General features: G+C 42.3%; 1 protein-coding gene across 1 annotated transcript; it reads left to right on the top strand.

The window, feature by feature from the left end:
• Positions 1-2,350: 2,350 nt before the first annotated feature.
• Positions 2,351-17,560, top strand: LOC121451087 (zinc finger protein 120-like). The gene is made up of 4 exons (XM_041656591.1): positions 2,351-2,440; positions 15,356-15,482; positions 15,685-15,745; positions 16,468-17,560. The coding sequence occupies exons 1-4, from the start codon at positions 2,366-2,368 to the stop codon at positions 16,937-16,939; spliced, it is 735 nt and encodes a 244-aa protein (XP_041512525.1). The 5' UTR covers positions 2,351-2,365; the 3' UTR covers positions 16,940-17,560.
• The last annotated feature ends 66 nt before the right edge of the window (positions 17,561-17,626 follow it).

Here is a 17,626-nt window from a genome sequence, read left to right as displayed (position 1 = left end):
CATTTCCAGTCTCTTTCTTCTCACTGGGGCAAGCTTACCTTGGACACCTTTGTCTCTGCCTGCATTTCTTCTGAAGAGGCAAATCTGGGCCTCTCTCCTTTCTTTTATTTCTCTTTTCTCCTAACTCTCTGTCACCCTCTCTCCTCTCTGTCTCTTACACTGTCTATGTTTCTCTTCCTTTTTCTGTCCTACCCTACCAGTTTTTTATTCCTAAATAACACTTAAAACTTCGTCTGAGTTCATGCTTATTGAGGCAAAGTGTGATGTCTTACATCTGGGAAATGTCGTTGTGTGGAGGGGAAAATATTACTGTGGTTGGTTGTCTAAATACCTCATGTAGATTCACGTCTAATGTTTGTGGAGTGCAATCCTTTGGGTTGTGACCAATTCATTGGTTCAGTCTTTGTTTAAGCATTCCTCCTGAGTGCTGAAGATCATGCAGATGGCCAAATTCATTTTCCTTTCTATGTTCTCAAGACAAATTGAGCAGCTAGTCCACATGGGCCACTTGGGTTAAAGGGGAAACTCAGACTCTTCTATCCCATCTTTTCACAGTTATCCATCAATGTTAGGATGAGTCAAAGGCGCAGCTATATGTACAGTGGGTTCGTTTGACACCAACACAAAATCTTTTTCCACATTGACTCTCCTTGCTGTAGATTGAAAACTATTTCAATTCATTGCACGGGGTCTCTACGTCCTCCTTGAATAAGACAAGTGACTAAGGCCCGTCATCCCCGGCCTCTTGATCCTTATTGAACCTCAAGGAAAAAGGGATAAATATTTTTTGTGTTAGTCACACTAAGCATAATAGAATATCCTCCGAGAATGATTTTGAAACACCCAAAATATCTGTTTTCACCATTTTGTTACCATTAACTACTGTTTAATATTTCAAAACCCAGAGGTAACACAATAAATTTTCATTTGGCCTGCAAAAGCCTGTCCTGGAAATACTTGCTATCTGAATGTGTGAATCTTAATAGAATGTATGGTCTCTAAATATCATCCTTTATGTACCTTAATCCAGTGATTTACACTTTCATAACTTTCCAGTAATAGGAATGTACCACTTGCTGGTCTTCAAATAATGGTTAGCAACAGTTAAGTACCAGAATGCTGAATAGACTCTGTGTATGACATAATGCAATGAATTCATATTTCCTAAGCACAATGTGCTCAACTAAACCTTAGAGCAAACACATACAGTACAGAGCATTGCTGCTCTAACTATCCTTTTGGATTTCTATGGGCATATGCAGGCATAGCAAGCACCAGCATATGATTACCAAAAAATTGTTAACTGGATGTGTCCAGCATCCAGTACAACACATCTAAGAAATCCCTTTTAAAACTAGGATTCTGCAGCTTACTATAGGAAGATCTTTACTCAGAGGGTCTGTCTATCCTCTCAGTCGATATGCATTCCATTCGCTGTTTTTACCATGGAAAAATGCCCATTGAGAGTAGATACAAAATATGAATAATTTACCCACAAGCATCCTGATCCTATTCAGGCCTGCTTGGCATACTACTAGCCTTTGGGATGTTTTAGAGGCAGCCCTCCCTCAGGTGAATCCTATCTTGTGCCATTTAATATTTTCTAAGGGTTATTAACTCCTTTATACCAGCAGTTCTGCTCTTATACATTACAGATCAGCATAGGAGTTCCACCCAGATTGTGAGACGCAGTACTCAACCTCCACAAATATCTCCAAATTAATTTTATGCCTAAATGTCAAATGAAAATGAATTATTTCTAGATGACACTTGAGCAACTAGACTTCTCCAAAAACAGCAACCTGCATGGGCCTCGTGATGTTTCTCTGAGACCCTGCTATATCGAGGGAAAATAGATCTCCTTTGAAACCAAGAATATGCTTGGAAGCTCTAGTAATGTCCTGCAACCATGGCCTTTAGTGAAGAAGGGTTTGCTTCAGGTCCTGCAAACGCAACATATTACAGGGAATGCCACTGTAGACTTGATTTTATTATAATCTCGAGTTACCATGTGTTTGATCAGTGTAGCATTCCTTGAATAGCCTCCTTCTGAATTTGAATACGTCCTTTGAGTACAGAAACCACAGGTTAACATTAACAAGAGACTTGTGGAATTTGGCTCAAATCTTCCAAGAACTCTGAGATAGGGGTGTGCTTAGAAAGGAAGCTCCACCTAAGAACCATTGTGCTGTGTTCCTTCTGCTCACTATGAATGTCACTCCGGCAAAAATAGCCAATCAGAGCCTTCCGCCGACCTGCCACTCAGATGGGAGGGTTCTTCTGGTTTCCAGGCTCCCGCGCTCTCACGTGCAATTCAGAAGTTCGGCCAAATTCTGCTGCACTGTGGGATCCTTGTGCAGAGAGCATGGCTGAGCTCTGCAGCCAGGCCATGGTGAGATATGGGCAGCTGTCCTCGGAGAAGGAAAAGTGGCAGGCCATGGTGAGTGATGCGCCACTGTCCCCAGACTGGTGGAGCAGCTGGCTGAAATACCAGAACCCATGTGCTGGGTCCTCTCTTGTTTGGTTGGGAGCTAGTGGGCACGTGCTGAGTTTGGCATGTTTCTGCTTGGTTCTCCATGGTATCTATGTGGTCCTTTAATACCCTGTGCTAAAACAGCAGTCTGAATAATTTATCCACGGAGAGCACTGGGAGTGGCATCGTGTTTAAGAAAAGCCCTTCTTATTGAGTTTACTGTGAAATGTTGGTGCCTGTAGTGCTTGTATTGTACTATTGAAAGACCCTCTGGATACCCCCCCACCCCCGGAACCCGCAGCTGGCCTGCTCCCATGAGAACATCCTGTTTGCTTGAGACCCTCAGGACCCTCTCAGGACCTGCAGCTAGCCAGCTCTCATGAGAACATCCCGTTTGCTTAGGGAAACAGGATGCCTATAGTCAGCGCAGGTGCCAAACTTAGAATATTGAAAGACCCCAGTGGTGGGCAGTCTTTCAGGCTGAGGAGACCCTCCCAAGGAGCAGCGAGTCACTCTTCGGATGCAAATAGCAAGAGGCTTTATTAAGTACTTAAGTACACAGGTACCTGGGGCGACTTAGTCTTTCGGAAGACAAGCGCGCCTGCAGACTGGGGGAAGGTCTTTTTATAGGAAAGAGGGCAGCAGAAGCAGATTACAGAAGCAAATGCATCGTTAGTGGTCAGTTGGAATGGGGCAAGGGGCACAGGTGGTTTTTCCTCTCCCAGCACAGATGTATGGGAACAGATATCCTGTTAATTGATGTCCTGTCCTAATCTATGGATATAAAGATCCTGTTTTGCAGCCAGGGACCCTGACCTTACTCTGCACTTACAGTCGTTCGTCAAAAGCTTTGTGAAATGACGTTACAGCAGATAAGCTGGGATCTTTCATAGGGGGAGTTGTCTTCTTCTGTGAATTACTGACATTCTAAGTTGGGCACATGTGCTGACTATGCAAACGGGAGGTTCTCATTAGAGCAGGCCAGCTGCGGGTTCCTTATCGCTTGGGGCCAGGTGGCTGACCGGCTGACCGCAGATATCTCGCCTGGCTTCTCCCCCCTTGTTTTCAAGTCGAACTTCCCTGCTCTAATTACTTGCGTTGCTCCAAAGTTTAAGCCTTGCAAAATGGCATTACTGCTGCTTAGTGAGTGGGGGTCTTTCAATATCAGCAGTTCACAAAAGAAACAATTCCCCCTATGAAAGATCCCAGCTTGACAAGGCTTTTGACGAACAAATGTAAGTGCAGAGTGAGGTCAGGGTCCCTGGCTGCAAAGCAGGATATCTATAAAATAGGACCATCTGTAAAGCAGGATATCTATGAGATATGACGTCTATACAACAGGATGTCAGTGGCCATACATCTGTGCTGGGAAAGGAAAAACCAAAAGAGGAACAGGATATCTGTTGCCATACATCTGTGCTGGGAAAGGAAAAACCACCTATGCCCCTTGTCTCATTCCAACCGACCACTAACCACGCATTTGCTTCTGTAATCTGCTTCTGCTGCCCTCTTTCCTATAAAAAGACCTCCCCCCAGTCTGCAGGCCAGCAAGTCCTCCTAAAGACTTTGCCGCCTGCAGGTACCTGTGTTTACTCAATAAACCTCTTGCTAATTGCATCCTGTGGTCTGGACTCGGAGTGTCCTGGTTCTGGGGACTTCATTGGAGGAAAGGTCCTCTCTGAGGGTCTTTCATTTGGTTCATTGGCCGGGAATTGAAGACCCCCACCCAGGAGCTACCAGCTCACCACTGGGAGGTAAGCTGGCCAGCACCGATTCGTTAGTCTTTGTGTTTGTCTGTGTCCGTTTCTACTAAACTTTGTAGATCTGAGTGCTCCGAATTTGGCGAGAAGGAAAGAGGCTGACGGGCCTGGACTTTCCCTCGCAGCCCTAGAAGATGTTCCAGGGAATTTGGTACCCGATTTTTCGGGGCTTGGCCAGTATCAGAAGGATACGTGGTTTTGATTGGAGGAGGGGAATCCGGACCCCCACTGCCTTCATTTGAAATTTTACCTTCAGCATTACGCTGAAACCGTGCCGGCGCATCTGTATTGTCTATGTATTTTTGTGCTTAATATGTTCTTTGTTTTGTATATCTGTTTGTACTCGAGTCTAAATCTGGTACCATGGGGCAGTAAGTAACCATCTCTTTGATCCTAACTCTGTGAAAATCCAAAAGGAACACTGACAGTCTGCCCCTCCTTCACTTCTCTAGGCTGTGCCTTGCTGAGGCTGTGCCGCTGAACTGCCCTGCTTGCTGTCGCGATAGGGGAGGGAGCAGGGCTGGTGATCTCCTGTGGCACAGCCTTGAGCCAGGCCTAGGCGGGGCAACCAGCTCCAGCTCTGAGCAAACTTCTCAGCAGGGCGCAGTCCAGCTGCGGCCGCCTTAGCTGTTACCATGGGCAAAAAGGCAGGTCCCCGGAGGATTCGCCTCGGGCTCCAGCTACAGTTGCCCAGGCGAGGAGCCTCTGCTTTGGGCGCCTATGCAGAGACGTTTGAACTCCTTAGCATCATCACAGGAGCCCAGGGAGCATAACTCTCCCCTCAGTGCCAGGTCCTGGGGTGACACTGAGCCTCTGCCACACCCCACTCCACAGGGGAGCTCACTAATGGGAGAGCCCTCTTAGCTGTGTCAAAACCAAAGGCTTTAGCTCCCTTAGACGCGCTGCTCGGGAATAGCCCAGCTAATGACTAGTTGGGCCGTGTAATCCTGCCCACCTCTGCTCACAATTAGCTCTCCCTGCTTCATCAGGTAGAGACTGGGGTCGGAACATCCACGAGAAGGGAATGCTTGCCCCCCTGAAATCCCTGTGCTGAAAGTGACGTCCTCCCTTGCTGACCTGAAGTCCACCAGCACCGCACATGAGGACTGGGGGAGGAGGGCTGCCTTAGACAGTCCAGGGTGTTCCCTCCCCCATAGCCAATGCAAAGGTCTTCCCAGCTGCTACTGGCAGTGTGAGGGCTAAAGAGGAGCCTCCATGGTGGCCGATGTGGCATCCCCGAGGAACTGAGTTGAGGCTTCCAGATGGCCGGCCAATCCTGACCTGAGGAGTTCCCTGGAGGGAATGCCTCCTGGGGCCTCTGGAATCCCATTCAGAGAAAAGCTGCTAGGTTGCTGTGAGTACTGAGGTGGGGATGGGGGAAGCTTGTGTTATACAGCTAGGAGCTCACTGTGGACAGAGCTGAGGCTGGAGCCAGGTCCTGGGAGGATCCCCAGTGGGGTTCCCTGTGGGGGAGGCTCGTTTTCCTTGGAAAATAAAGTGCTAGGGACTGAATGGCAGCCTCCCCTCTACAAATGCCATGTAAAGCCTTGTGCCAAAGATCTGTGGCTTCCTGGACCTTTTTATTTTGGCAGTAGGGCAAGAGATTGCAAGTAAATATCCCTGTGGCTGTTGGTAAATGGCGAATGTGGATTCAGAAATGGCAGGTAGTGGAGTAAGCTGACATTAAAAGGGCCTACCAGCCCTGATAGCATCTCTCTTCTGGGGATGCTCTGTTCCAGTCATCATGTGCTGCATCCAGGGTAAACGCCTCTGGTTTAAAAATTGGGAAAATTAAATTGAGTCACTTTAAAATAATGTACTTATAAAAAACTACAGATTGTTGGTTTCTATATTTCTTACTATGCAGTGTGTCCAGAGGAAAGTAAATTCCCAGCTCTGTTTAGATGGGTACAGGACTACACTGTCTTCAAGAACTATTGCTGTAAAAGCCCTGGCCCAGGGCCAGGGCCATATGAACAGCCCAGCTGAGCTTCTAAGCCAGCCCGTTTTTAGATCTGAATTTAACACTTGTCTGCTCACAATGCTTGTGATAAGGTGGGGACCCTGAGTTGCCCCACATGGCAAAGATCTGCTAAAGCCTCTCACCCCACTACAATGGCAAAAGGGGTGTTACTGAATGATAAGGTTGAGTTAAAATGGCCCTTTTGACTCTTCATAATGTTTATGGCTATTTAAAAAAAAAAACATGGCGAAGATTCTCATTTATTATTAATATAAAAAAGGTGCATTTTGGGTTGTTTTCAGATTCTGTCTATGATAATAATGAAAGACCCCAGTGGTGGGCAGTCTTTCAGGCTGAGGAGACCCTCCCAAGGAACAGCGAGTCACTCTTCGGATGCAAATAGTAAGAGGCTTTACTCAGTACACAGGTACCTGGGGCGACTTAGTCTCTCGGGAGACAAGCGCGCCTGCAGACTGGGGGAAGGTCTTTTTATAGGAAAGAGGGCAGCAGAAGCAGATTACAGAAGCAAATGCATCGTTAGTGGTCAGTTGGAATGGGGCAAGGGGCACAGGTGGTTTTTCCTCTCCCAGCACAGATGTATGGGAACAGATATCCTGTTAATTGATGTCCTGTCCTAATCTATGGATATAAATATCTTGTTCTGCAGCCAGCGACCCTGACCTTACTCTGCACTTACAGTCGTTCGTCAAAAGCTTTGTGAAATGACGTTACAGCAGCTAAGCTGGGATCTTTCATAGGGGGAGTTGTCTCTTCTGTGAATTACTGATATTCTAAGTTGGGCACATGTGCTGACTATAGGCATCCTGTTTCCCTAAGCAAACGGGATGTTCTCATTAGAGCAGGCCAGCTGCGGGTTCCTTATCGCTTGGGGCCAGATGGCTGACCGGCTGACCGCAGATATCTCGCCTGGCTTCTCCGCCCTTGTTCTCAAGTCGAACTTCCCTGCTCTAATGTTACTTGCGTTGCTCCAAAGTTTAACCCTGGCATTGCTGCTGCTTAGCTGTTTGTCTATACTGTGGGGGTCTTTCAATATAAAGGATGTCGCTAAGTTTTAAGGTAATACGTTATCTAATTCTGAAAATCCACCATGCTAATGTTCAAAGTAGCTGTAAGCTTAAATTGTCAAATGATATTTTTAATCTTGGTCAGTTTTACAGGAATAAGATAAAATCTCAGAATTGTTTAATTTGCATTTCCCTGATGATTAAGAATGTTATATTTAAGCAAATTTTAAATATCTTTCAGTCGTTTCAAGTTCATTTGTTGAGAATTTACAGTTTTGGTCTGTGACGTAATTGTACTAAAATATTTGTTTTTATGAGGATTAAGTTCCTAAGTTCCTTATATGTTTCATGATGCCTCCCCATTCTACAGGCTGATATTATGTTCCGTTGATTATATCCTTTGCTATACAAAAAGCGTCTCAGTCTAAAAATCTTATTTATTGATTGTTTCTCTCAATGTCTATGCCACTGAGGCTGTGTTTAAAAATGAATTTTAAACTTTTTTTCCCTTCTATAAAGTTCAATATTGTTGGTTTTATGTTAAGGCCTTTGATTTGTTTGGATTTCAGTTTTGTGCATAGAGATAAATATGGATCTATCTTCATTCTTCTACATGATAATGTCTAATTAATTCTTAAAGGGAGAAACTGACAGTCAAAATGCTGGGCTCATGGCAAACCTCGGGGGGGGGGCTGCAAGGCACCCCACTAATTCGGCCAAGGTAAGAGAGGTTCTCCAGGGGCCAGTTAAAATCTGTGTTCCTTAAATGATTAATAAAAGTTTACAGGCATTTTACCCAACCTCTGAAGGTCAGCAGACAGCAGTAGCCATGGCCTACATAGGACAGGCAACATCAGATATAAGAAAAAAGTTACAGCAAGTAGATAGGTCACAAGATTATACCTAATAAAATTTAAAGAGACAGAAAAAAAATGTTAAAAACGAGGGAGAGAAAAAGGGAAGCGAAAGAGAGAGAGGCGGGAAGCAAAAGAAAGACAGGACTCACAGATAAGGAGCCTGGGAAACAGAAGATCAAAGACAAATGAAGAGGGTCACAAGAACTGAGTACTCTATGTTAAAACAACCATTGAAAAGAATTAAAAATATAAACTGGACACCTTACGAACTACAAATAAATGACTCGTTCCTCCCTGGTCACTTCTGAATGTATGATCAAAGCCTTTTGTTGCCCAAACGAGGGACTTTTGCTTTCACTGCTGTTCTCAGTGCTGCAGGAGATGCAGGCTGCTTGTCTGCCTCTGCCTCTACCACGCCCTCCTCACCAGGATGACCACCTCCCCCTGCCATCACCGCTGAAGAAATCCTCACCTCCTAGCAACTGCCTTGGTGCTGTGCTTGCTCTAAAGCCTGCATGAGCCCTGACTGCTCACTCTACAGTCTTGCTCCCCTCACCCATGTCAGACTGCGATACAGCAGTCACCATGCTACCACAGGTGCCCTCCTGTGCCAGACTACTGCTCCTGTGCTGGGCTGACGTCGACGGACTATGGATCCTACCAGCATCTGCATAAAGGACAGGCGGCTGGCAAAATGGCAGCCTAAGCTGTGCCAGGCAGAGCCGAAAATGAGGGCGAAGCTTGCCAGGGGCACAAGGCTGGCGGTCCGAGCTGAGCAGGTACACAAGACTGAAGGTAACCGGAAGGCGGGGGCAACATTGGTGGACAGGAAGCAAATGATCTGGGCCAGTAGCCTCCCTTCAGGGATGGCGGCCCGACCAGAAAGCTGAACTTGTGGCTTTGATACAAGCTCTACAGATGGCAGAGGGAACGTCTATACTGACAGCAGGTATGCTTTTGCCCTCACCTATATACACGAAGCAATATACAGACAAAAAGGACTGTTGACATCTGCGGAAATTTTGAGCCTCCAGGAAGCCACACATTTGCCAAAGAAGATAGCCATCATACATTGACCAAGACTGAGACACCCAATGTAATGGCTAAAAAGATCATAAAGAAATCAAGCTGAGGCTTGAGATGGCCAAGATAATCATGTCCCATAATAGACCTGCCTTTGTTGTCCAGGTAAGTTAGGGTGTGGCCAAGACATTGGGGATCAATTGGAAATTGTGCTTACCAACCCCAAAGCTCAGGTCAGATAGATAGGATAAATAAGATTCTATAAGAACAAATTGACATAATTGGCCCTGGAGACCAGCAAAAATGACTGGACAGACCTCCCTCCCTCCCTCCTGTCCTGTTCTGGGTTCAAAACACCCCGGCAATCGCTGCCACTAGTTCTGTTGCCTGGCTAGTTAGCTGCTGCTCATGTATCCGCTGACAGTGGCTGACCCTGGTGATAGAATCCTGAGCTCAAGGCTTGCACAGGGCAGGCACATCTGCTATAAGGTGGGCTTACATCACCTTTAAGGTTCTTCTTTCCTAAAGTCAGAAACCCACAGGGCTCTTCTCATTTTTTAGTGTCTTTTAAAGCACAATATCAGACAGCAGAAGCAAAAGGCAATTCTGTTCTGTTCCTCCTCTGTGTGCCTGGGACCTATTGACAGGAATTATTTTGTACAGTTTGAGATTTTTCCAGATTAGACTGTTTTGTGCAGATAACTGCAGAGAGAAGCAAACACACCTAAAGCCTCCTTACCTCTTGACAGGTTTTGTTTTTCTACAGAAAAATCTTGCTTTAATCTGTGGGGTTATAAAATGATATGGCTTTCAAAAGATAAACAGATATAATTTAGTATATGATGAAATAAAAGTTAATGAAATGTTACAACTTTTTTAATGCTGTACTTACTAATGTAAAGCCTGGGTAAGGTCAGTCTCAAAAAAAGATATTTATGTCCTCATTGGCTGTCCTCTGGCTTTAGGGCTTTTTGTTTTGTTTTGAACATTTGTCATCCTGTATTGCATTTTCTCTCATTGTTTGTTAAAGTTCTCACAAGGGACACAACCCTGTACATTTGGATAAAGCTGATGCTACAAGATGCGATGGAAACCCGTAAATGCCATGTGGTGCCAGCTGGACCGAAACTGACCTCTCCAGCACATTCTCTGGAGTTGAGGATCAACACTCCCGGTGTCTACAGCAAAGGAGATTTGTCTTTATAATACTGAACTTGCCTTTTATGAGAAGGCATCCATGTGTTTCTTAGGGCTGAGTTAAGCTCTTTGTAGTCAATAGACTAAGAACTATTCTGCACACCCTAGAGATGTTTTACTATCTTCTCCCAATACTGCTCTGTAAAGTATGAGTTATTTTGTCCCATCAGTTGTACTAGTTTTCATGTGGCTATTGTCTGAGCAAATCTTTCAGAGGTGGTGCTCCATAACAGGAGGGGCCTGAATCTGTTGTTTTTAAAGAAAGGGAGTCTTTGTGCTACACTCAGGGAAAAATGTTACTTTTCTGCTGACCATACTGGATTGGTTAGAAGATCTATGACCAAACTTAGAAAAAGATTAAAGCAGAGACAAAAGCTGTTTAAATCACAACACGGATAATTTAAAGGATGGTTTAATAAATCGCCATGGTTAAAACCCTTAATTTCCACCAAAGCTGGGCCCCTACTTATTTTACTTCTTATCTTTACAATCGGCCCTTGCATTTTAAATCGCCTGGTGCAATTTATAAAAGACAGGCTTTCAGTTATCCAAACCATGGTACTCTCCCAGCAATATCAGATGTTAAAGCAGAATGACGTAGAGGTTTTTAAACACATGGATTTATGATTAAATCCATGAAAAAGGAAAAGGGGGAATGAAAGACCCTCTGGACACCCACCCCCAGAACCAGCAGCTGGCCTGCTACCATGAGAACATCCTGTTTGCTTGAGACCCTCAGGACCCTCTCAGGACCTGCAGCTAGCCAGCTCTCATGAGAACATCCCGTTTGCTTAGGGAAACAGGATGCCTATAGTCAGCACATGTGCCAAACTTAGAATATCAGCAGTTCACAAAAGAAACAATTCCCCCTATGAAAGATCCCAGCTTGACAAGGCTTTTGACAAACAAATGTAAGTGCAGAGTGAGGTCAGGGTCCCTGGCTGCAAAGCAGGATATCTATAAAATAGGACAATCTGTAAAGCAGGATATCTATGAGATATGACGTCTATACGACAGGATATCAGTGGCCATACATCTGTGCTGGGAAAGGAAAAACCAAAAGAGGAACAGGATATCTGTTGCCATACATCTGTGCTGGGAAAGGAAAAACCACCTATGCCCCTTGTCTCATTCCAACCGACCACTAACCACGCATCTGCTTCTGTAATCTGCGTCTGCAGCCCTCTTTCCAATAAAAAGACCTCCCCCCAGTCTGCAGGCCAGCAAGTCCTCCTAAAGACTTTGCCGCCTGCAGGTACCTGTGTTTACTCAATAAACCTCTTGCTAATTGCATCCTGTGGTCTGGACTCGAAGTGTCCTGGTTCTGGGGACTTCATTGAAGGAAAGGTCCTCTCTAAGGGTCTTTCATTATGGAACGAAGATTTGCTAAAGAGAAGCCAGGTCTCTCTAGTCTCTTCCAGAATTTCTGCACTAGTAAAATTGAACATTTAGCTTTATGATCCATCAGGATTTGATTGTTGTGATTGTTTGGAGTTTGTAAATGATACCCCCTGTATAGAGTAGCTTTCTATTGTTAAACAATTACAAAAGATTAGAATTGTGGGTGACAGAATTGATCATATATCAGGATCTACCAAATCTTAAAGAGGCATTAAGTCACATAAAGTAGAATTTAGCTAAGGGAGTACTGCCTCCAAAATACACTAAAGATAAGTAGTATGAAAACCATGCCTGTTAGAGATTATTAAGATAAAACATAAATATCCCCTATAGAGCTTTAATCTAGCAACCTATGGAGGCAGAGGCAGAGACCCACATCGAAGCTGTGGACTTAGCACCCAAAGTCCATTTGAAGAGTGAAAAGATGAGAATATGAACAACAAGGTCAAGACCATGATGGGTCCACCCACTAAAACATCTTGCATGAGCTGATGGGAGCTCACCAACTCCAGAGGAACAGGGAAGGAGGAAACATAGGACGAAACTAGTCCCTCTGAATGTGGTTGACAGTTGCTAGGGCAGACTGAGGAACCACTGGCAGTGGCCCCAGGACTTATCTCTATGTATTGGATTTGGGGGTCCTATTGTCTTGGGGTGTATACCTTGCACAGCCAATATTCACTAGGGAAGGCCTTGGAACTTTCCACTAGGCAATATGCCTTAGCCTCTCTGAGGATTAGATGGGGGTTGGGTGGGCGGGTGCATAGAGGGAATGGGAGGAGTGGAGCGAATAGTAACTTGGATCAGTTATTTTTAAATCTAATAAATTTGAAAATTAAAAACTGTAAAAGATTGTTCACCAGTATTCATCAGCCATTAATCGACATTCCCATAAGAAAAGAAAAAAATTGCTTAAGTGGACCAAAGCCATCCCTTCTCCATACCAAAGATCAGGCTTCCGGTACGCTGTCAACGGGCCATTATATGGTCACAATCATCATTAAGTTCCAATGTGCCATAAAATATACTAATTCTTGAACCACTTCATGTTAAACCTATTTGAAAAGCAGTTATGTGTTAAGGTCTTCAGTGTTCACTAAGATAGATTTGAACCCTGTGGTAGGCCCACAGGGCATTGTCCTTGCTATCCCCCTGACTAACCATCCTAAATTTTGGGATTACACCATTGCCACACCACAGAGTTCTCAAATTACCAGTTGAAGTCACATCATGGGCTGTCCATTGCAGAAACAAAAAAAAAAAAAAAAGAGGATTTGCATGTGGAGTGTGACTCTCCCTTCAGACCAGAAGAGGAAGGGCAGTGTCCTGTGGACAGGGCACTGAAGAACAGACTAGGCAATACCTAGATCACAGAGCTCTAGATCATAGAGAAGGTCATGATGGGGCATGGCTAGTGACTGTCTGTGTAATTTCCCAGCATGTATTAAATCCTTCCATGTGAATCATGACAGATATTATTGATGGGCTTATAATATTGGGATAGTACCTTTAACCACTGAGTATTAGATTCCAAGTAGCTGACTCTCCCATGCAGATGTGTGCAATCCTGGGTGACACAGTTAAGTCTGCTGAGAGGTTTGAGACACAGGCCATTGGCTGTCACTCTTTGTCAGCTTATAGCAACTCAGCAACTAAAATTTTACATGGGACAAAGTCATACAGTCACACAGACAATGTTATGGGCTTTTATTCAATAAGGAAATTTCCTCCTCTTTTTCAAGTAGAGTTTACCTAAGTACTCTTACAATACATTTAACTTTTTAACAACTCCATTGTGGCAGAATTATTTAAATTTCATTTTAACTCTATTACTGCTCTAAACTCTATTGTTTCTATTTTACAACCTTTCCCAGTCACTATGAATTTTATTATAAAATATCATATATACTCATACCTAATTGGCTTTTAAATACAAAGAAGAAAAAACATTTTTGAATAAATACCTAAAAGAGGTATTACTGCTCAATCGTGCCACAAAGACATGTGCTCAACTATATCATAGCAACATTGTTTGATTGTTTGTTATAGACAGAACCTGGAACGATGTCCCTCAGCTGAAGAATGGATGAGGAAAATGTGGTATATTTACACAATGGAGTACTACACAGCAGAAAAAATAATGACATCTTGAATATGGCAAAAAAAATGGATAGAGCTAGAAAACATGATTATGAGTGAGGTAGCCCAGACCCAGAGAGACAATTATGACATGAACTCACTCATAAGTGTTTTTTAAACATAAAATAAAGAAAACCAGACCACAAATCACAACCTCAGAGAACCTAGACAACAATGAGGACCCTAAGAGACATGTACATAGATGTAATCTACATGGGTAGTAGAAAAAGAAAAGATCTCCTGAATAAATTGGGATCTTGGGGAACTTGGGAGACTGTTGAAGGGGAGGGAAGAGGTAGGAAGTGGAACAGAGAAAACTGTAGAGCTCAATAAAAATCAATTAGAAAAGCAACCTACAATCCCAGAAAACCTAGACAACAAGAAGGAGCCTAAGAGAGACACACATGGGTCTTATCAACAACATAACAATTAGAAAAGAAAAGATCTCCTGCAAAAGTTGGTAGTTTGGGGACCATGGGAGTTTGAGAAGGGGAGAAAATTATATAGCTGGATTAAAAAAATAAAATAAAACAAAGCGCTCGCACACACTAGAATGTTATCTTATTTTTATTAAGAACAAATTTATGTATTTATACATTTATATCATTTTAGTGTACTGGTTCTTAACATATAGGTCATAAACTTAGAGGCTCAAAAAACTTGACAAGGCTTCACCTATGTCCATCAGAAAACAAATTGTTTATTATACACCCTATAACTATAGCATACTTACACTTCTGTTTTGTAGAGATAATCAGCACTTGGTTGTTACAGAAGGCAGTTGTATGATGAAACAGAGAAAGGACATTTCAAGGTGTTTAGCACCATTGAAGAGAAGGCTCAACCTCAGAATAGGATGCCTAGGAAGGCATCCTCAATACCTTGAATTTATGTTACGAATAGAGAAAGAGATCCTTTGTCCAAGGAAACAAACTTCATTCTGAATCTGCAGCAACTCTGTTCCAAGCATGGCATGGGCCGTTACAATGTAGACTCAACATTTGGGTGAACTTTTGAGGTTCTATTGGTCCAGTATACAAAAAAGATGCAACGTTACAGGTCACGGATTCTTAGTATGTGATTTCACTTCAGTTCTGTTACAGGCATCTGTGTTTGACAAAAATACATATTTAGACCTTGTCTGCCTTCAAAATATCAATCTAACACATAGAAAGAAAGATAGACCTGCTTCTGCCTTCTAAGCGCTGGTATTAAAGGCATGAGTCAATACCTGTTTTAGCCTATTATATTTTGTTTTTGTAATAGGTCAAACAGTTTCTCTGATGTTTACTGCGGACAGCATTTCTTTTGCAAGATGAATCTTATTTAAAGGTTGAAGAAATGACAGGGGTGAACTTCCTATTCAGTTTCATTCTGTAGTGATGTGGCGATGGCAAAATAAAGTTCCTCTCATGAAATAAATACGAGAAGCACCAGAATTAGAAGATCATACTGTATGCATTTACAATGTTGATGGTATCACACCTTTTGTTTTCCACATGTATGGGATATATTAGAATGCAGTGACCTATGATGATGTGCATGTGAACTTCACCCCGGAAGAGTGGGCTTTGCTGGACCCTTCCCAGAAGAATCTCTACAAGGATGTGATGCTGGAGACCTTCATGAACCTCACCGCTATTGGTAAGATGGTGAAATTTACTCACGTTTTAACATAAGGGGACAAGTGTTTCCTGGTTATTGAGGGTCTTTTGTAATGTGGATTGAGAAAGAGAAAGAGTATGGTCAATAAATCATTCATGGTGCTAAGGTTCATTGAAGATAATAACTTAAAGTTTGCACAATTTCCAATCACATATCACATATTTTCTGGTATTATTTTTAGGATGCACTTGGGAGGATCAAAATATTGAAGAGCATTCTCAAAGTTCTAGAGGACTTGGAAGGTAACTTGAATAAGCAAAATTATTTAAGTGTGTGTCTGAGAAAAGCTAAATGTGCCCTGGATTATTAAAAGAAATGCAGCGATATACATAAACAAGCTTAAAGTGTATTGATGGTTATTAAATTCTCAAAAAGCCATACACCTCAATGTCCGTTAGGAAAGTAGTGTTTGCTAGGTGAGGACTAGGTGTTGTAGCCACCTCTGTGTGTCATGAGTCACTTCGCAAATGTAGTATGACTCGCACTCTTGTTTTTGATTCTCTGACTTTTGCCAGTTCTCTTTACATTTGTGAAAAATCTCATACAAATATAAGATGTTCCAAAAGTAAACTATGTAATAAAGGCTCTTACCATCAAAGGCATCTGCAAAGATGCACAACAACTTTAGTAAAGGGAAAACATGAGATTACATGACATGATAAAAACCTAAGTTCTGATTTCTCTTCAAACTTAGACCATGTCTTAGAAGCTAAGAGCACTGATGTCCTGAGTTCATATCACAGCAATTACATGGCCCACAACCATTGCTATTGAGATCTGATGCCCTCATCTGGCATGGAGGTGTACAGGCAAGAGGAACGTTCTGTACATAAAAAGATAGACTAAATGCTAAAATAAATTCATACAGATATAAGGATTTAAAGTGTAATGAATGTTTTAATGCTCTTATATGTCCAAAGACACCTTCTGAATATTTTAATGAGTTAAACTCTTTCCATAACAGTCACTTTGAAAGATATGAAAGAAGTTTTATAGAAGAGAACGCGTGTGAACGTATTCAACATGATGAAGCCATTGCATGTGCGACTCGACTACAAATACATAAAAGAACGCATACTGGAGAGAAACCCTATGGATGTAATCAGTGTGGTAAAGCTTTTACACATCCCAGTCATCTTCAAGAACATAAAAGAATACATACTGGAGAGAAACCCTATGAATGTAGTCATTGTGGTAAAGCTTTTACACGTCCCAGTGGTCTTCAAGAACATAAAAGAATACATACTGGAGAGAAACCCTATAAATGTAATCAGTGTGGTAAAGCTTTTACACATCACAGTTATCTTAAAAATCATAACAGAACACATTGTGGAGAAAAACCCTTTGAATGTAGTCAGTGTGGTAAAGCCTTTTTGTATTACAGTGGTCTTCAGAGGCATATAAAGAAAACACATAGTTCAGAGAAACCCTATTAATGTATCAGTGTGGTAAAGCCTTTTCATATCACAATAGTCTTCCAGAGCAAAAAAAAAAAAAAAAAAAAAAAAAAAAACACATAGTGCAGAGAAACCCTATTAATATAATCAGTGTCGTAAAGCTTTTACATGTCACAGGAATCTTCAAAGGCATAACAGAACACATACTACAGAGAAACCCTTTGAATGCAGTCACTGTAATGATGCCTTTTTAATTGCAATAATCTTTAGAATCATAAAGGAATACATACTTGAGGAATACGTATGAATATGATCAATGTGGTTAAACATTTGTATGTATCAGAAGTCTTTGAAGTCATGAGAAAATATACTGTAAAACCTCGATAAATCTTGTCAGTGTAGTAATTTTTTTCTATTTCATGGTAGTTTTTCTATAAGAATAAACTTTTAGTGTATAGTCAGTGAGTTAAAGCCTGTTCTTATTACAGTACTATTTGAGGACATGCAAAAGCAATATCAAAGGGAATCTAAATATAAAAGATTTGGCAACATATTCGGCCTACATTCATTATTAAGTTACACATTGCTATTGTATCTGGTAAAAATATTCTGTCAAAATCAGCAATCTGTCTAAGCATTTTTATGTTTTTTTTTGCTTGTACCTGCAAACTCATATGAAGGAAAGCCCTACAGATTTTTTTTCAAAAAATGATGTAACCATTTTAG

The sequence above is a fragment of the Microtus oregoni genome, unplaced genomic scaffold (assembly GCF_018167655.1).
Source record: "Microtus oregoni isolate MIOR12 unplaced genomic scaffold, Mior012 000007F_ref0000211, whole genome shotgun sequence".
NCBI lineage: Eukaryota > Metazoa > Chordata > Mammalia > Rodentia > Cricetidae > Microtus > Microtus oregoni.
This window is presented reverse-complemented; position numbering and strand designations above follow the sequence as displayed.

Excerpts from the sequence above, each read along its gene's own strand:
- LOC121451087 (XM_041656591.1), top strand. The coding sequence starts at position 2,366 with ATGGCTGAGCTCTGCAGCCAGGCCATGGTGAGATATGGGCAGCTGTCC. Across the intron at positions 15,483-15,684 it reads CATGAACCTCACCGCTATTG|GATGCACTTGGGAGGATCAA; the intron begins GTAAGATGGTGA and ends TATTATTTTTAG. Across the intron at positions 15,746-16,467 it reads AGTTCTAGAGGACTTGGAAG|TCACTTTGAAAGATATGAAA; the intron begins GTAACTTGAATA and ends TTTCCATAACAG.